At 42.1% G+C, this 12,851-nt stretch overlaps 1 protein-coding gene across 2 annotated transcripts in view; it reads right to left on the reverse strand.

Annotated features, from left to right (window-relative positions):
* The window catches only part of LOC110502951 (protein tweety homolog 2-like), a 121,615-nt gene that overhangs the window by 13,517 nt on the left and 95,247 nt on the right, over positions 1–12,851 (reverse strand). For both annotated transcript variants that reach the window (XM_036960751.2, XM_036960750.2), the window contains exon 6: positions 5,810–5,882. In XM_036960751.2, coding sequence (XP_036816646.2) covers positions 5,810–5,882 — 73 coding nt within the window. The remainder of the gene's footprint in view (positions 1–5,809; positions 5,883–12,851) is intronic.

The following is a 12,851-nucleotide window of genomic DNA, read 5'->3' on the forward strand; positions in this document are numbered from 1 at the left end:
TCCATGATCCACAGCCCCAAGTCAAAACGGGGGGGGGAACAACTTTCCATTATCCACAGCCCCAAGTCAAAACGAGGAGGGGAACAACTTTCCATGATCCACAGCCCCAAGTCAAAACAGGGCGGGAACAACTTTCCATGATCCACAGCCCCAAGTCAAAACGAGGAGGGGAACAACTTTCCATGATCCACAGCTCCAAGTCAAAACGAGGGGGGGAACAACTTTCCATGATCCACAGCTCCAAGTCAAATCAGGGTGTGTGGATGTGTGTGTGGTGAACTGAAGAAAAAGGGAACATGACGAGCCTTAAGCGTGTGGTGACTCAGCAGCATCTATGCATTTGAAATACCCCTCTTCCTGTACTAAGAACAGAGATTTAAATGCATTCGGATGCTCCAAGTTAGAAACAGAGATTCACATGCATTCAGATGCTCAAGGATAGAAAGATTCACAAGCATTCAGATGTTTCAAGATAGTAACATAGATTCACATGCATTCAGATGCTCCAAGATAGAAACAGAGAATTCACATGCATTCAGATGCTCCAAGATAGAAACAGAGAATGTACATGCATTCAGATGATCCAAGATAGACACAGATCATTCACATGCACTCAGATGCTCCAGGATAGAAACATCATCATCATTCGTTTCATAATCCCTGACAGAACATCATTGACTAGTTGGTTGTATAATGATGATGACAGATCTGGTTAACTATACACAGTCAACACAAAACATGAAGAACACCTTCCTAATATTGAGTTGCAACACAAACATATCAGATGATGTAAAATAGGGTCTAATCTAAAAATTATGTAAAATAGGGTCTAATCTAAAGATTATGTAAAATTAGGGTCTAATCTAAAGATGATGTCAAATAGAGTCTAATCTAAAAAAGATGTAAAATAGAGTCTAATCTAAAAATGATGTAAAATAAGGTCTAATCTAAAAATGATGTAAAATAGGGTCTAATCTAAAAATGATGTAAAATAAGGTCTAATCTAAAAATGATGTAAAATAAAGTCTAATCTAAAAATTATGTAAAATAAGGTCTAATCTAAAAATGATGTAAAATAGGGTCTAATCTAAAGATGATGTAAAATAAAGTCTAATCTAAAAATGATGTAAAAGGTCTAATCTAAAAATGATGTAAAATAAAGTCTAATCTAAAAATTATGTAAAATAGAGGTCTAATCTAAAAATTATGTAAAATAGGGTCTAATCTAAAAATGATGTAAAATAGGGTCTAATCTAAAAATGATGTAAAATAAGGTCTAATCTAAAAATGATGTAAAATAAGGTCTAATCTAAAAATGATGTAAAATAGGGTCTAATCTAAAGATGATGTCAAATAGGGTCTAATCTAAAAATGATGTAAAATAAGGTCTAATCTAAAAATGATGTAAAATAGAGGTCTAATCTAAAAATTATGTAAAATAGAGGTCTAATCTAAAGATACATGAAAATATCGACGTTAAAGGTTAGAAAATGACAATTCATTGTAAAGAAATTACTAAGTAATTTGACAACCCTGTTTGTAAGCTTTAAAATTATATCAAACTCAACTGTTTACCTTTTCCAGTTATAAAGACATGGATGTGTCATGATAGGGTGGTGTAGGCAAAATGGGTCAACTTTGATCACCTCATTAGAAAAAACATTAGAAATGTCACAAAGAAGAAAATGGCAAAGGACAATTTCCACCTTGTGAAAAAACACATTTCCCATACACACTCTAAAAGATTTTTCCGAAATACACTTTCAGGACCCTCTCTCTACTGGTAAAAACACCTACAGTACGCTCTGTTAACATACAAAGCATTCAGGTCCAAAAAGTCACTTTCTGACCACTTCAACCATGGGAAAATATGTATGGAAAGTTTCATTGAAATCAAAAGGGGTCCAAAAAACTTGCCCTTTCTCCTTTTCCAGCAGCCTCTTTTCTGTCTCCAACTCCTTCTCCTCAGTGTTTGTCATACCGAGTTGAATCTGACTCAAGACAGACATCCAATCACATTTTTTTCAGACAGCAGTAAGGGGTAAGAAATGTTGGTTGAGAAAATACCCTCTCCATTCAAATCAAATCAAAATGTATTGGTCACATACACGTGTTTAGCAGATGTTATTGCGGGTGTAGCGAAATGATTGTGCTTCTAGTTCCGACAGTGCAGCCATATTTAACAAGTAATATCTAACAATTTCACAACATATAACTAATACACACAAATCTAGGTAAAGGAATGGAATTAAGAATATATAAATATATGGACGAGCAATGTCAGAGTGGCATAGACTAAGAGTAGAACAGTATAGAATACAGTATATACATAGGAGATGAGTGTAAGATATGCATAACAAGATATGTAAACATTATTAAAGTGGCTAGTGTTCCATTTACTAAAGTGGCCAATGATTTCAAGTCTATGTACTGTATATAGGCAGCAGCCTCTCTGTGCTAGTGATGACAATTTAACAGTTTGATGGCCTTGAGATAGAAGCTGTTTTTCAGTCTCTCGGTCCCAGCTTTGATGCACCTGTACTGACCTCGCTTTCTGGATGGCAGCGGGCGGGGTGAACAGGCAGTGCCTCGGGTGGATGATAGCCTTGGTTGATAGCCTCCTGTGACATCGGGTGCTGTAGGTGTCCTGGAGGGCAGGTAGTTTGCCCCCGGTGATGCGTTGTGCAGACCGCACCACCCTCTGGAGAGCCCTGCGGGTGTGGGAGGTGCAGTTGCTGTACCAGGCGGTGTTACAGCCCGACAGGATGATCTTAATTGTGCCTCTGTAAAAGTTTGTGAGGGCTTTAGCTGAAAAGCCACATTTCTTCAGCCTTCTAAAGGTTGAAGAGGCGCTGATGCGCGCTGATGCGCCTTCTTCACCACGCTGCCTGTGTGGGTGGACCATTTAAGTTGGTCAGTAATGTGTATGCCGAGGAACTTAAAACTTTCCACCTTCTCCACTGCTGTCCCGTCGATGTGGATAGGGGGGTGCTACCTCTGCTGTTTCCGGAAGTCCATGATCATCTCCTTTGTTTTGTTGACGTTGAGTGAGAGGTTATTTTCCTGGCACCACAATCCCAGAGCCCTCACCTTCTCCCTGTAGGCTGTCTCGTCGTTGTTGGTAATCAAGCCTACTACTGTTGTGTCGTCTGCAAACTTGATGATTGTGTTGGAGGCATGCTTGGCCAATCACTCAATGGTGAACAGGGAGTATGGGAGGGGGCTGAGCATGCACCCTTGTGGGGCCCCAGTGTTGAGGATCAGCAAAGTGGAGGTGTTGTTTCCTACCTTCACCACCTGGGGGCAGCCCGTCAGGCAGTCCAGGACCCAATTGCACAGGGCGGTATTTAGACCCAGGACGTCAAGCTTAATGATGAGCTTGGAGGGTACTATGGTGTTGAATGCCGAGCTATAGTCAACAAACCGCATTCTTACATAGGTATTCCTCTTGTCCATATGGAATAGGGCAGTGTGCAGTGTGATGCCGATTGCATCGTCTGTGGACCTATTGGGGTGGTAAGAAAATGAAGTGGGTCTAGGGTGACAGGTAAGGTGGAGGTGATATGATCCTTGACTAGTCTCTCAAAGCACTTCATGGTGACAGAGGTGAGTGCTATTCTTGCGTACAGGATCTTGAAGTATGTGGGGACAGAAGACTGGGATAGGGAGAGAATGAATATGTCCCTAAACACACCAGCCAGCTGGTCTTCACATGCTTTGAGGACGCAGCTCGTGATGCCGTCTGGGCCGGGAAGTGTTGACACGCTTAAATGTCTTACTCACGTCGGCCACGGAGAAGGAGAGCCCACAGTCCTTGGTAGCGGGCCACGTCAGTAGCACTGTGCTATCCTCAAAGCGGGCAAAGAACGTGTTTAGCTTGTCTGGAAGCAAGACGTCGGTGTCCGCGAAGTGGCTGGTTTTCCTTTTGTAGTCCGTGATTGTCTGTAGACCCTGCCACATACGTTTCGTGTCTGAGCCATTGAATTGAGACTCCACTTTGTCTCTATACTGATGTTTTGCCTGTTTGATTGCCTTGCAGGGGGAATGACTACTCTGTTTGTATATATGGCTACTCTGTTTGCCATATTCCCAGTCACCTTGCCATGGTTAAATGTGGTGGTTCGCGCTTTCAGTTGTGCGCGAATGCTACCATCTATCCACAGTTTCTGGTTAGGGTAGGTTTTAACAGTCACAGTGGGTACAACATCTCTTATACACTTCCTGATAAACTCAGTCACCGTCTCAATGTATTCGTCAATATTATTCTCGGAGGCTACCTGGAACATATCCCAGTCCGTGTGATCAAAACAATCTTGAAGTGTGGATTCCGATGGGTCAGACCTGCGTTGAATAGTCCTTAGCACAGGTACTTCCTGTTGGAGTTTCTGTCTATAAGAAGGGAGGAGCAAAATGGAGCAATTGTTGAGTGTTTAAGCAGCACGAGTACTAGCATCGATATGTTGATAGAATTCAGGCAGCCTTTTCCTCAAATTTGCTTTGTTAAAATCCCCAGCTACAATAAATGCAGCATCAGGCTAATGTATATGGTTTCCAGTTTGAATAAAGTCCAGTGAAGTTCCTTGAGGGCCGTCGTGGTATCGTCTTGTGGGGGGATATACACGGCCATGAATATAACCAAAGATAATTGTTTTGGGAGATAGTACAGATGGCATTTGATTGTGAGGTATTCTAGGTTGGGTGAAAAAAAGGACTTGAGTTCCTGTATGATGTCTCTGGAAAGAAACCCTTGCCCTGAGATCGTCAACTTTATTATCCAGGAACTGAACATTAGCAAGTAATATACTCGGAAGCGATGGGTGGTGTGTGTCCTAAATCGGACTAGAAGACCACTCCGAGTACCTCTCTTTTGCCGGTGTTGTTTTGGGTCAGCCTCTGGAATCAGTTCAATTGCTCTGGATGGTGCGAACAAAGGATCCGCTTCGGGAAAGTTGTATTCCTGGTTCTAATGCTGGTAGTGCTGGTGAGTTACCACAGCTCTGATATCCAAAAGTTCTTCCTGGCTGTATGTAATAACACATAACATTTTCTGGACTAACAATGTAAGAAATAATACATAAAAAAACGAAATACTGCAAAGTTTGCAACGAACTAGAAGCGAGGCAGCCCTCTCTGTTTGATGCCATCTTGATAGTACTATGCACTTGCAATATGGCTTTATGTTAACACATTGTGAATACGTATTCAGAGCACATATAAAGCCATATCCCTAAGGTACAGACTCACACACACACTCTACAAGAAGACTTTCAAAGTGAGTGTGAACCCTCTTGGCCCCAAAGCAATTTGTCTTAGCTGTCAGCCATGGTGAGAATTGATTAGCACAGTAACAGTTGGACATGGTCCTGAGTTGTTTCAATATGGTGCCATATTCCCAAGATCAGGGCTCTCCAACCCTGTTCCTGGAGAGCTACACCCTCCTGAAGGTTTTCACTATAACCCTGTTCCTGGAGAGCTACCCCCTCCTGAACATTTTTCACTCTAACCCTGTTCCTGGAGAGCTACCCCCTCCTTTAGGTTTTCACTCTAACCCTTTTCCTGGAGAGCAAACGTCCTGTAGGTTTCAATCCTCAACCCTGTTCCTGGAGAGCTATCATCCTGTAGGTTTTCACTTTAACTCCATTTGTAACTAACCTGGTTCAGTTTATCAACCAGCACATTTTTAGAATCAGGTGCTCTAGATTAGGGTTGGAGAGGGTAGCTCTGGATGGCAGGATCCGGCTGTATGTTTGACACCCCTGGGGTATAGGGTTCCATTTGGAATGCAGGCCTCAGAGTCAAATTCACTCACCACAGCAGAGGCCAGGTCAGCTCCCAGAGACGCCCAGCTCAGGATCAATGTCAGCACCCCAAACACCATCATACTGCAGGGACACAGAGAGAGAACGGTATGGTATTATTACACTGTTTATAACACACTATAATAATTATAACACTGGCCAACAAACATTAGAACTCTTCAAAGTGCTATAGTCATAGTGTAGTCATCAAGGATGTGATAATCAAAGATGATGATGTCATCATTAGTGATGGGGGAATATCTTGAACATTAAATTGCAATAAAACCATAGCATCGAAGCACAATACATATCATATCGGTCCCTTAGTATGGTGATAATATGGTATGGTGAGGTCCCTCAGTATGGTGATAATATGGTATGGTGAGATCCCTCAGTATGGTGATAATATTGTATGGTAAGGTCCCTCAGTATGGTGATAATATGGTATGGTCCCTCAGTATGGTGATAATATGGTATGGTGAGGTCCCTCAGTATGGTGATAATATGGTATGGTGAGGTCGCTCAGTATGGTAATAATATGGTATGGTGAGGTCCCTCAGTATGGTGATAATATGGTATGGTCCCTCAGTAAGGTGATAATATTGTATACTGAGGTCCCTCAGTAAGGTGATAATATTGTATACTGAGGTCCCTCAGTAAGGTGATAATATGGTATGGTGAGGTCCCTCAGTATGGTGATAATATGGTATGGTCCCTTAGTATGGTGATAATATGGTATGGTGAGTCCCTCAGTAAGGTGATACTGTTATGGTGAGTCCCTCAGTATGGTGATTATATGGTATGGTGAGTCCCTCAGTAAGGTGATAATATTGTATGCTGAGGTCCCTCAGTATGGTGAGGTCCCTCAGTATGGTGATAATATGGTGAGGTCCCTCAGTATGGTGATAATATGGTGAGGTCCCTCAGTAAGGTGAGGTCCCTCAGTATGGTGATAATATGGTGAGGTCCCTCAGTAAGGTGATAATATTGTATGCTGAGGTCCCTCAGTAGGTGATAATATGGTATGGTAAGGTCCCTCAGTATGGTGATTATATGGTATGGTGAGTCCCTCAGTAAGGTGATAATATTGTATGCTGAGGTCAGGGCTGTTACTCTGCTTCACCATTTAAAAGTCCTCTCTCCAGAGACTGCAAAATCTCTGTAGTGAACAGATGTCAGGGGGCATCATCTCTGTTGTTCTCCAGTCGATAACAGCCTCTTTACGACTTCATGATGCAGGCAATGAGACATGCATCCTGCCTGCTACCTCCAAACCATCCCCCACATGGACAGACAATAGGAAATGCATTTCTCTGCCCCTCCCTACCCCCCCACTAACTCCAATCCAGCCCCTCTCCACTTATGAACTAATGCCTTCAGGAAATTACATCATCACCATGTGACCACAACCTTGTAGTGCAGTGAAAACATGTGTGTTTGTGTGCATATACTGTATATAGCGTGTGTCTAGGTACACTACCGGTCAAAAGTTTTAGAACACCTTATTTGTACTATTTTCTTCATTGTAGAATAATAGTGAAGACATCAAAACCATGAAATAACACATATGGAATCAAGTAGTAACCAAACAAGTATGACAAGGTGAGACAGGGAGCACAGAGGGCCAAGATGAGTTACATGCTTACTATATGCTGAGTGTGTATGATGTGTGTGTATTTCTATTTATTATAGATCCCCATTACCTCCTGCCAAAGCAGCAGCTACACTTCCTGGGGTCTGGCAAAATTAAGGCAGTAAACATGTATTAATCACATCTTTACTAATGCTGCAGAAACGTGCTTGAAAGCAGTACCCAGATCCATCAGATGTATTGATCACAATATAGTAGCCATATCTAGGAAAATCAAAGTTCCAAAGGCTGGGCCTAATATAGTCTATAAGAGGTCATACAATAAGTTTTGTAGTGATTCCTATGTTGTTGATGTAAAGAATATTTGTTGGTTTGCGTTGTGTAATGAGGAGCAAACCATTTTTTTCAAAACTTTACTAAGGGTTGGTAACAGGCTGATTGGTCGGTTATTTGAGCCAGTAAAGGGTGCTTTACTATTCTTAGGTAGCAGAATGACTTTAGCTTACCTCCAGGTCTGGGGGCACACACTTTCCAGTAGGCTTGAATTGAAAATATGGAAAATAGGAGTAGCAATATCGTCCGCTATTATCCTCCGTAATTTTTCATCTAAACTGCCAGACCCCGGTGGCTTGTCATTTTTGGTAGACAACAATAATTTCTCCACACTCACAATTCCAAATTACAATGCTTGTCTTTCATAATTCGGTCAGATATACTTGGAAGTTTAGGGTCAGCGTTTCTTTCAGGCATGTCATGACTAAGTTTTCTAATCTTGCCAATGAATTTTTTTTTTAAGCAGTTGGCAATATCAGTTGGTTTTGTGATGAATGAGCCATATGATTCAATGAATTTAAGGTGCTTTAAAGCTTTTTACTATCATTCTTTATGTCATTTATGTTTGTTTCATAGTGTAGTTAATTTTTTTTTGTCACATGATTTCTCAATTTGCAGTATGTTTGCCAATCGGTTGTGCAGCCAGACTTACTGGCAATTTATTTAGACTCATCCCTCTCAACCATACCATTTTTTGTCATTGCATTAATGGGTGCATGCTTATTAGCAACTGGAATAAGCAATTTCATAAATGTGTCAAGTACAACATCTGTTTGCTCCTCATTACACACCACAAACTAACACATTCTTTACATCAACAACACAGGAATCACTACAAAACGTATTGTATAACCTCTTATACACTACATTAGGCCCAGCCTTTGGAACTGGTTTTCCTAGATATTGCTACTATATTGCGATCTCTACATCTGATGGATCTGGATACTCCTTTCAAGCACATTTCTGCAGCATTAGTAAAGTTGTGATTAATGCATGGTGATTTCATGCATGTGCTGTTTGTAACTACCCTGGTAGGTTGACTGATAACTTGAACCAGGTTGCACTGGTTACAGTTTGAAGCTTTTTTTGAGTGGCCAGCATGATGAAACCTCTCTGTTGATATCACATAAATGATCAAGCATTTCACACATGTTATCCAGATACTGACTGTAAGCACTTGGTGGTCTATAGCAACTTCCCACAAGAATGGGCTTTAGGTGAGGCAGATGAACCTGAAGCCATATTACTTCAACAATATTTAACATGAGATCCTCTCTAATCTTTACAGGAATGTGGTTCTGAATATAAACAGCAACACCTACACCACTGGCATTTGTATTGTATCTGTAAATGTTATAACCTTGTATTGCTACCACTGTATCATGAAAGGTATTGTCAATGTGCATTTCTGAGCAACTAGCAAGTTATTCATTTGAATGAACCTTGTTTCATAAGCTACTTATGTTAACATGGGCTATTTTGAGCACTTTTCTGGGATGCTTGCTTGTTTTCATTGCTTTACTGGGAAGCTTAGCAGAAGTAGATATTCTCATGTTATTTATGTTAGTGCAGGGTGAGCTGCACACAGTGGACTTCCTACTTGGGCCCACAGCCTCAGTGCTAACAGCATACATCTGGTTCATAGGCACATACTTGCTACATACAATAACTGTAGGATCAGCAGAGCCATTCAGGGCAGTCAGAGGGACATCAATTAGGTTACTTACATTGTGTCTACCAATGCTCCTGGTATAATGTGCATTTGCTAAAGCATTATGATGACTCAGCGACACAATGGTAGGAATTAACTGAGCTGGGCTTGGGCCATTGATAAGTCATTGTCCTAATACAGACTTATAATGCTGTGAAAGGATCCAGGAACCCAAATGATTTGGGTGGATCCCATCCTCCTTATAAATGTGTTTTGTTTACAAAAGGTATCGAAATTGTCAACAAAAGTTACACCCATTGAACTGCAATAATCATGTAGCCAGTTGTGAAGAGAAAGAATCCTGATAAAGCATTCAATGCCACAATTCAGAGAGGGCACATGACCAGATATGATGGGTATTTTATTAGAGTCAAGCAAAGTCAATCAGCCCTTTGAAATCCAGTTTCAACTGTCCAGAGCTGCCCTTCATAATGTCATTAAAACCCACATGGACTATGATGGAATCGATGTCCATGTCCTGGTGTAGTGCATACGGAAGCTTAGTAATGCCATTTACACAAGTTCCGGGATAGGACATTGTTTTTGCACCAGGGAGAGTCACATTTCTTACCATGGAGCTGCCCAAAATCACGGCTGGCGAGAAAGACGAGAAAATCCACCCACTCCCATGCTTCACAGAATGCTTCACAGGATGGTGCCTCTGACAGATGGAGAAACCCCACTCCCATGCTTCACAGGATGGTGCCTCTGACAGATGGAGAAACCCCACTCCCATGCTTAACAGGATGGTGCCTCTGACAGATGGAGAAACCCCACTCCCATGCTTCACAGGATGGTACCTCTGACAGATGGAGAAACCCTGCTCAATCCAGAGCAGGGACGGAAGGTTGCCGACGTCGACTTCGAAATCGTAGGGGAAGGAGTTGGAATAGGCACAATGGCCGCAGACACAGGTACACCCCCCCCCCCCCCCCCCCCAGTGACGAAGGTGCAGGAAGATCAGGGTGGCAAAATTATTAGTTGTTTGTATCCGCTCTCGTTGGGAGTCTAGACAGCTTTGCGGGAGGCCGCTGTCTTCCCCGTTCTCGTGACATGCGACCATCGTCGATTGCTGTGTTCCTTCTTGCTGTGCTCCTTCGACTCCACTATCAGATGGGGAGGAGAGGCATGAGATGGCTCCCCTGGTAAACGAACACCACGCAACACCGGCCAGTCGGTTAACGACAAGACGGAGATGCATCCAACATGCACGAATGCCATTCAGCCACAGGCGTAGAAAAGGTAAACACTCCACTCTGCCTTTTCCCCAGTTTCTTACGTAGGCTGGCGACCTGCGTGATCAAGGAAGTCACCTCAAGCCTATAATCCTCGACAAGCAAACAATTGCCACATTGGAACTCTGAACGATCCAGTTTGTCCCTAACAAACATAGTCGATACAGCTCCTACAGCACTGGAAACCTTCATTCTTTTGGCACCCCCCTTTGGGTTGTGCCGTTAGTGAGATCTTCGTGGGCTATACTCTGCCTTATCTCAGTATGGTAAGTTGGTGGTTGGAGATATGCCTCTAGTGGTGTGGGGGCTGTTCTTTTTTCAAAGTGGGTGGGGTTATATCCTGTCTGTTTGGCCCTGTTCGGGCCTTGCAGACTTGTTTACGTGTTGCTGTGCGTTTTGTTGCCAACCTATTTTGCTACCTGACAACTTTATGGTTTTTACTTTTTAATTACCGTTTTCATTTTAGTTTTTTCCCTCAACTTTTTCACTCCGGACGCTTTATCTGGACATGGTTCGACAGGACCTCCAACAGCCGAAGCTACAGTGCCTTGCGAAAGTTTTTGTGAAGAATCAACAACAAGTGGGACACAATCATGAAGTGGAACGACATCTATTGGATATTTCAAACTTTTTTAACAAATCAAAAACTGAAAAATTGGGCGTGCAAAATTATTCAGCCCCTTTACTTTCAGTGCAGCAAACTCTCTCCAGAAGTTCAGTGAGGATCTCTGAATGATCCAATGTTGACCTAAATGACTAATGATGATAAATACAATCCACCTGTGTGTAATCAAGTCTCCGTATAAATGCACCTGCACTGTGATAGTCTCAGAGGTCCGTTAAAAGCGCAGAGAGCATCATGAAGAACAAGGAACACACCAGGCAGGTCCGAGATACTGTTGTGAAGAAGTTTAAAGCTGGATTTGGATACAAAAAGATTTCCCAAGCTTTAAACATCCCAAGGAGCACTGTGCAAGCGATAATATTGAAATGGAAGGAGTATCAGACCACTGCAAATCTACCAAGACCTGGCCGTCTCTCTAAACTTTCAGCTCATACAAGGAGAAGACTGATCAGAGATGCAGCCAAGAGGCCCATGATCACTCTGGATGAACTGCAGAGATCTACAGCTGAGGTAGGAGACTCTGTCCATAGGACAACAATCAGTTGTATATTGCACAAATCTGGCCTTTATGGAAGAGTGGCAAGAAGAAAGCCATTTCTTAAAGATATCCATAAAAAGTGTCGTTTAAAGTTTGCCACAAGCCACCTGGGAGACACACCAAACATGTGGAAGAAGGTGCTCTGGTCAGATGAAACCAAAATTGAACTTTTTGGCAACAATGCAAAATGTTATGTTTGGCGTAAAAGCAACACAGCTGAACACACCATCCCCACTGTCAAACATGGTGGTGGCAGCATCATGGTTTGGGCCTGCTTTACTTCAGCAGGGACAGGGAAGATGGTTAAAATTGATGGGAAGATGGATGGAGCCAAATACAGGACCATTCTGGAAGAAAACCTGATGGAGTCTGCAAAAGACCTGAGACTGGGACGGAGATTTGTCTTCCAACAAGACAATGATCCAAAACATAAAGCAAAATCTACAATGGAATGGTTCAAAAATAAACATATCCAGGTGTTAGAATGGCCAAGTCAAAGTCCAGACCTGAATCCAATCGAGAATCTGTGGAAAGAACTGAAAACTGCTGTTCACAAATGCTCTCCATCCAACCTCACTGAGCTCGAGCTGTTTTGCAAGGAGGAATGGGAAAAAATGTCAGTCTCTCGATGTGCAAAACTGATAGAGACATACCCCAAGTGACTTACAGCAGTAATCGCAGCAAAAGGTGGCGCTACAAAGTATTAACTTAAGGGGGCTGAATAATTTTGCACGCCCAATTTTTCAGTTTTTGATTTGTTAAAAAAGTTTGAAATATCCAATAAATGTCGTTCCACTTCATAATTGTGTCCCACTTGTTGTTGATTCTTCACAAAAAAATACAGTTTTATATCTTTATGATTGAAACCTGAAATGTGGCAAAATGTCGCAAAGTTCAAGGGGGCCGAATACTTTCGCAAGGCACTGTAAGTAGTAAAATTAACATGATGCCTTCTAATTGCAGTCGCTGTACTCATAATATACAGGAGAACGATCGCCTTACGGCGAGGATAGCTGTGCT

Source organism: Oncorhynchus mykiss, chromosome 23 (assembly GCF_057628025.1).
Source record: "Oncorhynchus mykiss isolate SJ-2025 chromosome 23, ASM5762802v1, whole genome shotgun sequence".
Classification (NCBI taxonomy): domain Eukaryota; kingdom Metazoa; phylum Chordata; class Actinopteri; order Salmoniformes; family Salmonidae; genus Oncorhynchus; species Oncorhynchus mykiss.